The sequence below is a fragment of the Microcebus murinus genome, chromosome 12 (genome assembly GCF_040939455.1).
Source record: "Microcebus murinus isolate Inina chromosome 12, M.murinus_Inina_mat1.0, whole genome shotgun sequence".
Classification (NCBI taxonomy): domain Eukaryota; kingdom Metazoa; phylum Chordata; class Mammalia; order Primates; family Cheirogaleidae; genus Microcebus; species Microcebus murinus.
In genome coordinates this window covers 77,034,154-77,048,768 of record NC_134115.1, presented here as the reverse complement: position 1 = coordinate 77,048,768, position 14,615 = coordinate 77,034,154, and the positions used below count along the sequence as shown (strand labels likewise).

General features: G+C 45.8%; 1 protein-coding gene across 3 annotated transcripts in view; it reads left to right on the top strand.

The window, feature by feature from the left end:
* Positions 1 to 14,615, top strand: part of ASTN2 (astrotactin 2) — an 852,746-nt gene that overhangs the window by 477,152 nt on the left and 360,979 nt on the right. For all 3 annotated transcript variants that reach the window (XM_012768786.3, XM_012768785.2, XM_012768780.2), the window contains one exon: positions 11,965 to 12,115. In XM_012768786.3, coding sequence (XP_012624240.1) covers positions 11,965 to 12,115 — 151 coding nt within the window. The remainder of the gene's footprint in view (positions 1 to 11,964; positions 12,116 to 14,615) is intronic.

The following is a 14,615-nucleotide window of genomic DNA, read 5'->3' as shown; positions in this document are numbered from 1 at the left end:
CATTCTTGCATTTTCACCTTATTTCTGAAAATGAAATTGATAACCAGGTGCAGCCTTCTTGGGGAGCCACACATTGTTACTAGAAATTGAAGCTGGAAGGCCCTGTAGAGACCATCACCCCGTCATTGTACAAAGGTGGAATCTGAGGCCCAGAGAGGGTGGGGGGGTCACCCCGGGACACACAGCAGAGGGAGGCCCAGCTGCTCTGCTGGCTCATGGCAGCCCTTTCTGCCATCCCAGGCCACCAGAGTCCCCCACCCTTCTGAGCAAGAGGACACACACTCCTGAGAACCCAGGCCCTCCCCCGCTCTGCAGCCCACCCTAATGAGCTTCTCTCTGTGATGACAGCTGGGAGGGCTCTCAGTAACTCCATGTGGTGTCTCATGGATAAATAATCCCCAGGCCCTAGCATTTGTCGCTGAACCTTTCTGTAGTTTCCTTTTTAAAATAATGATGAGATTTGTAAACGGTAAGAGAAAGGGGGGTGGGTGAGGAGTAGAATTTCTATGACTGAGTAGTCACAACAAGTACAGGGAGGAGGAGATGGATTATTGCCAGAGGAATGACAGGCTTGGAGATCAGAAGGACTCGCTATGTGTGGTGGGGGGAGATGGGAGGTGGGGAGTGGGGCACACCGTCCTGATACTACTAGGGAAAGCCCAGGTGTGACAAAACATTGTCAGACCACAGGCCGGTTTGGCTCCAGGACATGACACTCTTCAGGGAAATCTGGCTCACCTTCATCCCCACCAGCAACTCCCTAGATTAGATTGGGCCCTCTGCATATGCTCTCACAATGCCCAGTATTTTTAAGGCATCTATCACATTTGTAATTACAGACATGCATGTAGGCATAGGCGTGGACATCATGGATATAGACATGCAGGAACATAGGCATGGGTATAGGTACACATTTTCACATTGATGTTAAGGTAAGGACTTGCTGAGTGAGTCTGTCTCAATAAGTAACTGTGAGCTCCAGGAGGACAAAGCCTATATCTGTTTCCCACCCCACCCCCTTTTTTTTTTTTAGAGACAGAATCTTGTTCTGTCCCCCAAGCTAGTGTACAGTGGCTCAACTGTAGCTCACTGCAGCCTCAAACTCCTGGGCTCAAGCGATCCTCCTGCCTCAGCCTCCTGAGTAGCTGGGACTAAAGGCATGCACTACCATCCCTGGCTAATTTTTCTATTTCTTTGTAGAGATGGTTTCTCGCTCTTGCTCAGGCTGGTTTTGAATGTACTCTTGAGCTCAAGTGATCCTCCCACCTTGGCCTCTCAGAGTGCTAGGATTATAAGCATGACCCATCAAGCCCATATGACAATTTCTTAAAATAAGATGACAATGAAATTTGCCATGTCAATTGGCTCTTCCTTTCATGAAGGATTTCTGTGGAGCATGCACTATTGTTTGAAAGCATTTTACCCAAACTAGAACTTTTTTTCAAAATTGGAATCAATCTTCTGAAACTTAGCCATGTCAGCTAAGTTTATGTAATATTCTAAATCCTTTGTTGTTCTTTCAACAATGTTCAGAGCTTCGTCACCAGGAGTAGCCTTTGTCTCAAGAAACCCCTTTCTTTGCTCATCTGTAAAAAGCAGCTCCATTCAAGTTGGGTGGTGACATTGCAGCAATTCAGTCACATCCTTGGGCTGCACTTCTAATTCTAGTTCTCTTGCTGTTTCCACATCTGCAGTTGCTTTCTCCACTGAAGTCTCCAACCCCTCAAAGTCATCCATGAGGGTCAGAATCAACTTCTTTGAAACTCCTATTAATGTCGATATTTTGACTGTCTCCTGTGAATCACAGATGTTCTTAATGGCATTGAGAATGGTGAATCCATTGAAAACCTTTCCAGAAGGTTCTGAATTTCCTTTTTCTTTGACCCATTAGAGAAATAACTATATATGGCAGTTATAACCTTATGAATTGTATTTCTTCAATAATAAAACTTGAGAGTCAAAACTATTCCTTGATCCAGGGGCTGCAGAATGGATGTTGTGTTAGTGGGTGTGAAAACAACGTTAATCTCCTTGTCCATCTTCATCATAGCTCTTGGGTGACCAGGTACATTGCCAATGAGCAGTGATGTTTTTAAAGGAATCTTTTTTCCGAGTGGTAGTTCTCGACAGTGGGCTTACAATATTCAGTAAGCCATGCTGTCAACAAATGTGCTGTCACCTAGTATTTGTTGTTCTATTTATAGAACACAGGAAGAGTAGTTTTAATTCTTAAGAGCTTTAGGATTTTCAAAATGGCCAATGAGTATTGGCTTCAACTTAAAGTCATCAGCTACATTATTCCCTAACAAGAGAGTCAACCTCTCCTTTAAGGCCTTGAAGTCAGATATTGACTTTTCCTCTCTAGCTATGAAAGTCCTAGATGTCATCATCTTCCAATAGACGACTATTTTGCCTACATTGAAAATCTGTTGTTTAGAGCAGCCACATTCATCGGTGATCTTAGCTAGGTCTTCTGGGTGACTTGCTGCAGCTTCTCCCATCAGCACTTGCTGCTCCACCTTGCACTTTCATGTTATGGAGACGACTTCTTTCCTTAAACCTCATGAACCAACCTCTTCTAGCTTCAGACCTTTCTTCTGCAGCTTCCTCAGCTCTGTCAGCCTTCATAGTATTGGAGACAGTTAGGGCCCTGCTCTGGATTAGGCTTTGGTTTAGGGAATATTGTGGACGGTTTGATCTTCGATCCAGACCCCAATCACTCTCTCCATACCACCAATAAGCTGTTTCGCTGTCTTGTCATTCATGTGTTCACTGGAGTTGCACTTTTATTGATAATTTCCTTCAAGAGCTTTTCCTTTTCATGTGAAACTTGGCTGTTTAGCACAAGAGGGCCAGCTTTTGACTTATCTCATGTTCCAATATGTCTTCCTTGCTCAGTCTTAATCATCTCTAGCTTTTGATTTAAAGTGAGAGATGTGTGACTCTGCCTTTCACTTGGACACTCAGAAGCTATTATGGGGTTATTAATTGGTCTGATTTAAATAGCGCTGTTTCTCAGGGAGTAGGGCGGTCTGAGGAGAGGGAGGGAGCGAGTTGGGGAACAGCTGGTTGGTGGAGCATTCAGAACACAAGCAATATTTATAAATTAAGTTCACCATCTTATATAGGCATGGTTTGTCATGTTCCTGAAACAATGACAATAGGAACATCAAAGATCCCTGATCACAGATCACCATAACTGATATAATAATAATGAAAAAGTTTGAAATACCACGCGAATTACCAAAATGTCATACTTAGACACAAAGAGAGCACATGCTGTTGGAAAGATGGTACTGATAGACCTGTTCAGTGCAGGGCTGTTGCAAACCTTCAATTTGTAAAAAAAAAAAAAAAAAGAAAAAGAAAAAGCCATGTCTTTGAGGTGCCATAAAATGGGGCATGCCTGCACTTAATCTCCCTGGTGAGCACTGGATAAATATGTGCTAAATGAACAAATGCATTCCCAAAATGCAACGGCCCATTATGGAGTGTACCGTTTGGGCCTGGGTGATGAGGTGCTTTCGTATCTTTTAACGTTTTGAATGCTGCTCCACCTCCCTGAGAGTTGAGTATTATTGTCTGCATTTCACATATGGACAAAGGACATCACAGTCATTTTCTCTTTGTTCCTGAGACCACACAGCTGGTGAGCCTCATTCCCCCCTCGCCCTCCCTCAGCACCTGTCCTTATTTAGCGCGCAGCTGCAGCTTGCCCAACGCCCTGGGGATGGGAGTGAGGCCTCTCCACATTCAGGAAGCTTCCAGGTACGCAGAGGCACAAGACACTCACGAGGAAGCCGTGAGACCACTCTGCACGGCAATATATATCGCAAAACGCAACCCAAATCAGTGCAAATCGCAATTGCTAGAGGAAGGAGCGTGCTGAGTGTCAGTTGGAACACCGGTCCCAGAATCTCTGGGGGGAAAAGGGGATCTTAAAGAGGAAGGCAGGACACCGAAGATGCTGAAGTTGGACACATGCAAGGTGGAGGCCAGCTCTGTCAGTAGGCCTCGCTGCCACTCACCTCACCTCTGTAAGGGCCAAATCCTGTGTGCAAGTATGCACATTTCTGTTCAAATTAAAAACAAAAAACAAAACAGATAATAGCATGACTCCATAGGGCTATGGCAAGAATTAAATGAGATAATATATACTAAGCTGAAGTTCTCATGCCGTAAATTCTCAGTAGCTATTAGCCCTAGTTATTGTTGCTGTCGCCGTGATGTTGTGCATCCCCCTCCCCTGGAAGCTTGACTCCCTCCACAACCACCCCAGGAAGCCACCACCCCTCCTCAGTTTGTGTTCCTGCAGAGGCCAGCGGGGTACACTGGGGGGTCGCCTTCCCATCGCTGAGTAGCTCTGTGTGGCCTGTGCCGGCTCACCCCGTCCCTCCCCCGGAAGCCTTTTATCCGCTAACCCTTATAGAGTTGTCACCGTGTGCCAGGCACTGTGCTGATGCTTTATCTGCGCTATCTCTTACTGGTCTCGAAACAGCCTCATCCTCAACATGGAGCCTCAGTTTCCTCTCCTGTAAAATGGGGGATGATCCTGTCATTTACATCATTGTGTTTTGGGGAGAATTAAGCAGGTCCACACATGTAGAGCTTAAAACATTTCTTGGCATGTTAGGAATGCACCATGATCGTTAACTATTTTTCTTGTTGTTATTGCCACAGTCATTCTTATAACTATTCATCTATGTTGTTGGTCTAAATAAAAGTGGAGTCTGCTTCTAGAACCCTTGGGTGGCAGCCCAGACATACCTCCCAGGGCGAAATCCAGAATCCCCACCACCAGGCACATAGAACCCTCTCTCGCCTGGCTCCTGGCAGCCCCTGCTGTGCCCTCCTTTGCCACCCCACCTCTTCCTGGACACGCCAGCTTCATTGTGCCTCTTGAAGCAGCCCCAATCAGGGTACACCCTCTCTTGCCTCCAGGCCTAACATACTCTGTTCCCTCTGCCTGGAATTCCCTTATCTCACACCATCCCCCTACCTTTAGCTAATTCCTGTCCACCCTTCATGTCTCAAGTTCAATATGCCTCCTCCAAAAAGCCTTCTCTGAGCCTCCACTTCCAAGGTCTGGGTGGGAGCCTCTGCTTTATGGTCCTGTGGCCCCACTGATGTTGCCAGGTTACTTCTTTTCTGCCCCCCTAACACATGCTGTGTCATGCCCGTTCCCGTGTCGCCCAAGAAGCAGCCCAGTGGTGCACAGAGCAGATTAGGTAGCTATGAAACATTGTAACCACTGGTACGGTGCTCACCGGCCACGAAACCTTGTCCACAGCCGGCACTCACAGTCCGCACGGTAGCTTGTGCTGTGCATTGACGACGGATCCGTTTTGCTCTTGTGTGATGAGGAAAGCTTGAAAGCACTGAAAACTTGTTTTGCTTTACAGGCAGCTTTACTGGTAATGTAAATCAGAATAGGTGACATATACATATATGTTTTCATTATGTTATTTTTTTTTAATTATTTTTTTTATTTTGGCATATTATGGGGGTACAGATTTTAAGGTTTCAATAAATGCCCATTTCCCCCCCTCCCCCCAAAAGTCTGAGTCTCCATCATGACCATCCCCCAGATGGTGCACATCTCACTCACTATGTATGTATATACCCGCCCCCCTCCCACCTGCCCAATACCCTATTACTGTAGCACCTATGTGTCCACTTAGGTGCTACTCAGTTAATACCAGTTTGCTGGAGAATATATCTGGTGCTTGTTTTTCCATTCTTGGGATACTTCACTTAGTATTTTTAAATGTTCACAATTTTATTTTGATAAATGAAAAATTAGAAAAGTCATATCACGGCTGCCGGCTAAAGTCTCTGTGCGCGTTCATCTGTGGCTATCGACTATAGTCGACACTGGTCCCAAAGTGGTTAAATGAGTAAAATAGAGCACAGGGGGACCCAGATCCCCTTCCCTTCTCCTACAGTGAGCTGCTCACATTCCGAACGGATGGATTTCGCAACGCTGAGGGACACTCAGATGATACTAATGATTACCAGTTGTTGGGCACTTACTGTGAACCAAGCATTTAACATGCATGATCTAATTTATTTTTCATGCTAACTCTGCTAACTAGGTTTTAATATCCCCAATTTTCAGAAGAGAAAGTGGGGGCTCAGGGTGTAAGGGAATTGCCCAAGTTCTTACAGTGAATGAAGCTGGGATTCCACCTAAAAGCAATCTTGCTCCTGACAAACCTGCCCTCCCATTTACTCTCCTGCACTGGGGCCCACACTGCTGGGTGCCAGGAAGTCTCCCTGAACCCCACAGCGAGGTGGGCAGAAGAAACTTGATTCCTGCAGACAGGCTGTCCTGGTTTCCTCCCTCCCAGGGAGCTCAGGAAACAAGGTCGCTGGTTGTCACCAGAGAATGATTATTTTGCATCGTGGGGGGCTTGTCACTGTCTCCGCTTTGCTTTGCGTCATCCGTTCACACCTCTCTATGAGTGACGCAGCCCCCTCCTGGTGTTTATTAACCGCAGGCCATCTCAACATCTGTTCCCAGCCACCCTGCCTAATGCTTCCCCCGTGTGGGGCTGACGCTGACTCGGCCAAATGGAACCCAGATGACACATTTGCACTTGACCAGTCAGGTAACGAGGGGATGGCAGCCTCGCCCAGCCTGCTGAGGTCTGGCAGACTCTGTTTTGAAATCGGTATTATCACAAAAAAGGAATGAGGATCTCAGAGCTAGAGAGATGCCTGGAAACATCTGGACAATGTCTGCATCTCACATGTACCGAAACAGGGGCACAGCAAGACCAAACAAAAGACATAATAATAATCAGCTGACTGCCCGGCATGCAGTAGGTGCTCAACTGTTTGTTGAATGAGTAAGCAGTGAATAAATTTGCAAATTTGTTTTGGCTTTTAGAGTTTGGAAAACACATTTCTATGCATCATGTTATTGTATCCTTTTAGTAATCTACAGAGTGAGACAGATATTGGCCCCATTTTGCAGATAAGAAGACTAAGTTTTAGAAGAACTTCATGTAGGAGAAAAAGCATGGGTTCTGGAGTTGAACCTACCTGGGCTCAAATCCTAACTCCAAAACCAACTTCGGAGTTTTCATATCTAAAATGGGAAACAGCAGTCCATACTGCTGTGTCTTTTTGTAAATACAGTTGTATTGAAACATAACTGTGTTCATTCTTTTGCATGTTGTCAGTGGCTGCTGGAGTGTTTCAGAAGCAGAATTGAGTAGCTGGGCGGAGGCTGTGTGGCCCGCAAAGCCTAAGATCGTTACTATCCATCCCCATTCTGAAAAGTTTACAGACCTGTGCTCTGTAGGGTGGTTGAGAGAATGTGTGTGAAAAGCCCTCTGCATAGTTCCTGGGTGTAGTGAGTACTTAATTAATATTGGTCTTGTCTCCTCTCAAATAAAGGCACAGATCACAGGAAAAGTGGCATCATCATGATCTTCTTCTTAAGATTTCCCAGGCCTTGTAAATACCTTAGTGTAGTATAAAAAGTCTGGCGTTGGAGAGGACAGTATAGTCATAGGAGCACTGGAGTGAGAGTCAAGGATTGGTATGTTCTAGTCTCAGTTCTATGCTACCGTAGGAGCTAGAGCCATCCCCATGAACCATGTGTAAGGGTGTGAATGGCATCCCCCAAAATTCATGTCCACCTGGAACATTAGAATGTGACCTTATTTAGAAATAGGGTCTTTGCAGATATAATTAAGATAAGACTAGAATGGATTAAGGTGGGCCCTAAATCCAATGGATGGTGTCCTTTTAAGAAGGGAAGAGGACACAACAGAAGGCCATGCAATGATAGAGGCAGAAATAGAAGTGCTGAAGCCCAAAGCCAAGGAAAGCTAAGGGTTGCAGAGAGCCACCGAAGGTATGAAGAGATAAGGGAGGACTGTCCCCTAGAGCCGGCAGAGGGACCGTGCCCTGGCAAACCAGCCTTCAGAGCTTTAGACTTTAGACTACCAGCCTTCCAGAACTGTGATAGACTGCATTTCTGTTGTTTTAAATTAAGTTCATGACATTTGTTACGGCACCTCTAGTTAACACCATGTCTCCCCTTTTCTTCCACTATGGATGGAGGCTCTTGTGGGCCACATGCACGGGCCAGGCATCAGGCACTGGGAAATACACAGGGGACAAACAGGCTCTGCCCCTCCTGTTCTCCGTCCTCTAAGACAGAGAGGGACTGGACCCGGATTGCTGGTGGCTTTATTGTTGTGAGAGCTCTGACTGGCCCAAGACACAGAGCAAGGTGTTGAAGCGTAGTCGTGGCACAGGGTTAGGCGCAGGACCTGGAGTCAGGCAGATATGTGTGCACATCCTGTTCTCACTGCTTCCTGCCTCGGTGAACCAGGGCAAGTGACATAACTGCCCCAAGACCCAGCTTCTCTAGCTGCAATGGGGGCAAAAATGTGCAGCTCATAGAGCCAGTGTGCAAATCAGAGGAAACAGCACAGGAACCTCGCACAGTTCTTGGCACAGAGCAGGTGCTCAGGAAATCATAGATGATGAAGACGTTGTTGGTGATGATGGTGATTTCTGGCAAACCTGGGACTCTCGCCCAGGTCTCCCGATGCCCCCGTGTAGCCCCTCTCTGCCTCTATTCCTGTTGCACTGATACCTTTGCTCCTCACTGTTCTGGCAGCTCTAAGATCCATCAGACTCCAAACCCTGCACTCCGCAGCTGGGATGAGGGATTGAGTCTCTGAGTTAAGAAAATGCCAGCATCTGCCTTAAGCTCCTTTTCTCTCCTGTGCTCAGATTCTTCATTTCCCAGCCTGACACGATCACTCCTCCTGACTTCGTAGGAGCCCTTGTGTCAGGTCTTTGTGTTTTAAGTAATGTTACTCTGTTGTAACTGATGTTTATGCAGAATCAATCCTTTTAGAAGCGAACAGCCCCCCTTATTTGTATAGCCTGAGCTGTGTCTGGCTCCCACAGGAAGGTGACATTTCTTTTGCTTGTTCTTCTCTTCTCTTTCTTTGTTTCTCTGTTGTTTTCTGTTTGCCACATCTCTGTGTATGTGTTTTCTTTTCCACTCCTTGTCTTTCCCTTTGTTCTTCTTCTCTTTCTGCATCTCTTCCCCTCCTCCTCTCCCTCCCCTCTGCACGAGTGCACACACACACCTGTTCTGTTTACCTTGCTGCTGTCTCTTCTTTTAATCTCTGTGTTTCTGCCTCCTGTTTTTCTCCTCTCTTTCTTTCCCTACTGTCTTCCTTTTTATCTCTCTTCTCACACACTTTCTCTGCCTCCACTGGCCTCTTTTTTGATCTTTGTGTAACACTCCTGTGTGTCTGTCTATGTCTCTGTGTCTGTCTGTCCATTCATCCATCTTTCTATCTCCATGTATCTATTCATCTGTCTCTGGGTGAGTGTATGTGTTTCTACCTCTGTGTTTCTCTTCCTTCTTTCCAGCAGATTCTCTACCTGTTTAGCTCTTTCCTCACTCTCTCCCTCTATCTTTTTCTCCTCCTCTTGCTTTCCATTTTTTGTCTCCCTCTAAGGGTATTAATATTTTAATAGCATTAAATGTCTTCCCAGGATCCTCAACCCTCCATGATTCAAAAGTGGCAGGTCTCCCCAGAGCTTCATCTCAGGAGCTGTTAATCCTCTCCCCCCATATACCTGTCACCTCACTCTAGACGATGTTAGGGAGCCAGGGATAATCCTGGCGGCTCCTTGTTCTCCTCATTTGTCTTTATCCTGCAGCCCCGAGCATAAGGGATTTGGAGTAAGAACCCAGAGTTGGAGACCAGGAAGGGAGCGCCCTGCTGAGGCAGCTCTTGGTGAAACCACTGTCTGGTGGAGACAGCAACCATTCCTTCTGGTGTTTTCTTTGTTCTGTTTGAAAACATTTACCAAGCACGTGTTCTTTCCAGGGTCTGTGCTGGGGGCTAAAGAGGAATGAATAAATCTTGAAAAGCTTACAGTTGCCCTGGGAGACCATGGAACTGATAATTAAGATCCATAAGATAGTAGATTAAACAATATGCTCAAAGGGAAAAGGACTTCATTCCAGTGGGAGGAAGTAAAGAAGGTTTCATGAAGGAGGTGAAAATAAGCTCTGTTGAGGTGAGGACCTTGTCCGATGTCACTGCTGTGTCCCCAGTCTTAGAATAGTGCCTAGTACATAGTAAGCACCCAATGAGCTTGTGTAACCTATGAATGAATGAATGAATGAATGAATGGGTGGATATGAATAGTCTTCAAGGATTCTTAAGATTTCATCAGGTAGAGAATTTGAAGATGAGCATCCAGATAGAAGGAAGAGCATGGTTAGGGATTCAGAGGGGTGGAAGTACGTACTGTATCCAGATCCCCTGGCTGTGACTGTAAGTGACTGGGCATTGCCTTCAGCCCCAGGGAACAGCCCATCCAAGAGTGCCCCTTCCTGACAGCAGCCCTTGCCAATGGCTGGCTGATGTGGGGATGCCCAGGCCTGGACCCTCGCCTGTACAAAGGGCCGTCCCAGCTCCTGAGCTCCCCGCAGGATCAACTAAGTCTTCAGATCAACATTGTAGGTCAGCCTCTCTGTTTGCCAAATCCTGCATTGCTCACTTTCTACAGGTGTTATCTCCCAGGAAGGCTCCTCAACAAACCTCCTGTAGGTAACTTTCCATTTCAGAGTCTGTTTTTAGGGATTGTGTGTTCAGAGAATGAGAAGAGGCCAGTGGCTGGTGGATAGAGACATGAGGACAGGGTAAATGTAGCTGGACAGGCAGCCAGGGACCAGATTATGAAGAGTCTTACGTGCCAAGGAAACTAATTTATATTACTTCTCTAAGTACTGGGAAGCTATTGATCAGAGGAGTATCTAATTAGAGCTGGGATTTACCAAGTTCCTGGCAGTCAGTATGAAAGATGGGACAGAAGGGGATAAAATTGGAGGAAGGAAATGAGTTAGGAGACCCAAACCTGGAGCTGCAAGCCCGAGGAGGGGACAAATGGGATATGATATGAAGAACAGTCCAGAGACTTGGCCTCTTCCTGCTACATGTGCATCTCGCTTGTTTTACAGCTCTGGACCCCATGGGGCATATATCAGGGAAAAGTACAGTGCCTCTTCTCATTGCCCATGGTACCCTTTAATATCTCCTGCAACTATGCGAATCATACATACCCTAGCATGAGGATATTCCTTGTGTGAGGCCCCATCTGCAAAAAATGGCATCCAGAAACTTTCACCTGTATCCCCCACCTTATAGAATTCTATCTTATGGAATTTTGGGAGATCCATGGATTATGGTATCTAGTTATCTTATTCTCTAAGGACCTCATTTGGGAAAAATCATGCATTTCCCTGGAATCCCATGACCTGTCCAACAGCTGTTGCTGGCAGTCTTAATGATGTGACTTGTATGCAGTAGTCTGAAAAATAATGTTCTAGGGTCCTAGAATCAGATTCCTATATTTGTGTCTTGGCTCTGCTGTTTGTAGGCTGTGGGATTTGGGGTAAGTCCCCCACTTTTTCATAGCTTCCATTTTTGTATCCATAAAGTTGGAACAATAGGAATGTGCCCACTTGTGGAGTTGCCACAGGGAGCTCTAGAATCTATAGAAACAATCTGATGCAACTTCAGACTTATGTACTGGCAAAGAGCTTTCTCTTTGGACTGAGATGGAACTAGGTACAAACTTCGGTCACATTATAAGATGAATGGCCCTCAGCAAGATACTTCTCCTTTCTAAACCACGTTTACTTATTGGTAAAATGGATGTCTCATACCTACCTTCCAAAATAATTAGGATTAATGAAATGAAGAATACACAGTTGTAAATCGATTTCTCTTTATCACAATTAGACTTAAACATCAGTTGTTGTTTCTTTTTTGAAAAAAAAATTGTGTTATATTCTGGATTACAAATGAAATAAATGAGGATTTCAAATATAATGAATTCACATCATTATTTTTTTTCATCTAATGATGCCGATGTCTCTGGGGTTTAACCATCCCCTTTCTCTCTAAGGGAAGAAGCGATGCTGTCCACATACTTTGAAACCATCAATGACCTGCTGTCCTCTTTTGGGCCAGTTCGTGACTGCTCTCGGAACAATGGGGGCTGCACACGCAACTTCAAGTGTGTCTCTGACCGTCAGGTGGACTCCTCAGGATGTGTGGTAAGTGCCATTGACCCAGGAGCAAGACACCAGCCCAGATGCTAAGGCCACCTGCTGGAGGCCCATCCCCATAAGGGAAGCTGGTCAAAGAGGATCACACTGCCCATAGACCCTGCCTCGATGACCTTCAGCATGCCAGCCTACCTCTGTTTCCTCATCTGTGAAGTGGGATAATTAAACCTATCTTTTGGAATTGGTGGAAGATATTAAAACTTAAGTGCCTATGATACAATAGGTCCTTGAGAACTCCTGGCCTCCAGAATCTTTCAGTCCATTTGGGAGTAAGATAGGGTCTGCCGTATCTCTATGAGTACGTTGTTGGTGGGGCATGCCAATGACATGTAAATAGCACCAAAGAATAAGTGCTTTGGTGTGGTCTGGAAGAGGGAGTTTTAGTTGAGACTTAAGCCTTGCAGAAGGCTTCCTTGGGAAATTGCTATTGGAAATGACTTCGAAAGATGGGTCAACTTACATGAGGAAGAGCAAAGGCAGCAAAGGTGCGGGGTCAGGGAGAAGCAGCCTTGTTTGCATGGAGTTAAGGATGCATGTGAGACCCCTGTTGCCTATGGAAGGGGGGGGGGTCCCAAAATTAATGGTTTGCTTTGTAGAAATGACCTAGGATGCTTGTTCAAAATGCATGTTCCAGGGCTCCACCTCTAGAAATTTTGATTCTATAGACAGGATTAGGTCTCAGGAACCTGAATTTTTAACAACTGAATGTGTGTGTGTGTGTGTGTGTGTGTGTGTGTGTGTGTGTGTGTGTGTGTGTGTGTCTATGTGTGTGTGTATCTGTTGGATCTCTTAGAAGTACACTTGGGAAACATTGTCCATAGGCTAAACTCAGCCTAGCATTCAATGTCCTTCCTCCTTTGGGCCCTTTCTAATCTCTCCAGCCACTTGACTTCCTTCTACACTAGAGCCTATGGAGCTGATTGGCTCTCAGGACATCCTTGCCTTTAATGCCCCAAGGCCTTTGCTCATATCCTTCTTTCTGCCCAGAGTGAATTGTTCTCCGAGCCCAGGCAGCAAACAAGTGAAACATCTTTCCAGATTCGTCTCCTTTATGAAGCCTTTTCCCTCCTCCCCAAGTGGCTCTCTTCCCGCAGAGAAGTGGTGGTGCTCTCCTAGGGATCACTGCTACTTTCTGCACCCACGTGTGTGACACTTTATAGCACAGATTGGCTTTTGAGTTTATCTTTCCCAATGAACGGAGGGAGAACCCAGAGAACCTGTGGATTCAGCTCAACATTCCAACAGGACTCATCTCAGTAAATAAAGAAGAAAGAAAGAAGAGCAAGAGGGAAGGATGGGGCTGGGGATGGGAGTCCCTGCTCCGGACGAGGCTGTTTGAACAAGACCCAAGGGAAATAGAATATGTGGTCGACCCTCCATGTGCCTACACACCAGTTAGAACATAAGCAAAGGCCGGGAGACCAATACAAAGAAGGAGCCTCTAGAATATGAGATGATGCAACAAAGTCATATTTGAGACTCAAAGATCAAGAGATCTTTGGAGGTGGATGGGCAATTGATTATTTTCTTAATTAGAGTTCTTAGGATTGCCAGTAATAGAAACTAAACTCAAACTAGTTTAGGCAAAAAGAGGAAAGATATTGGTTCAAATGGAAGCCTGGGGGAAATGGGGTTGTGAGGCTCAGACAATGTCATGGAGATCCCCTCTCTGTTTGAGCTCTGCTTTCCTTAGCACCATGCCGTTCTTGGGCCAGCTGCACCCTCTCTGCTCAGCAAGTCCTGCAGAACAAGAACATCTCTTGCCGTGTCCCTCCAACTGCAGTGACAGCATCCCATCTCATTGGGCCAGCTTGGTTCTCATGCCCATTCCTGCACTGATTTCTAGTCAGGGTGATGAACTGGGCTTATTCGAGAATCAGCCATACCTGGAGCTTGGGCCAGGAGTCAGCTGTACCTGAAACGCGTGGCCCTGGGGTGGGGGAAGGCATCAGGAAAAGTGGGGTGATGCCCACAGAAAAGACCTGTGGATGCTAGATCAGTACACACGAGCAGCTGTCTGCCTCAGAGTACTGTAGCGGAACCCTGCTTTTTGCGTATTGGAAAGGTGACACCCAGGGAGGGAGAGGAGGACTTGTCTGAGTCTTAGAGCCAGTCAGTGGACAAACAACTCAAAAGAATGTCCCAAATCCTTGTTGTCTCTAAAACATGAGGCTGACTCTTCTGGAAAGATTAGGTTGTCTGCCTCTTTCCTGTTTTCCATCAGTTCTCTTTCCCAGATTCATTAAGCCCTTTTTCCCCTTAGGACAAACGTCTCATAAGAATGAAACCTCAGAATGCAGAGGTGTGTGTTTGTGTGTATTTGTGTGCATGTGTGTGTGTATCTAGACAGGAGTTGTCTCTCTTTACCTCTCATTAATATAAACTAGAAAAATAAAAAAATAAAAAGAGAGAGAGAGAGAAAGAACATTCATTCCCTGGAGGTTAAGAGAAAATTCAACAGTCTGATGAGGTTGTCAAAGACATTCCT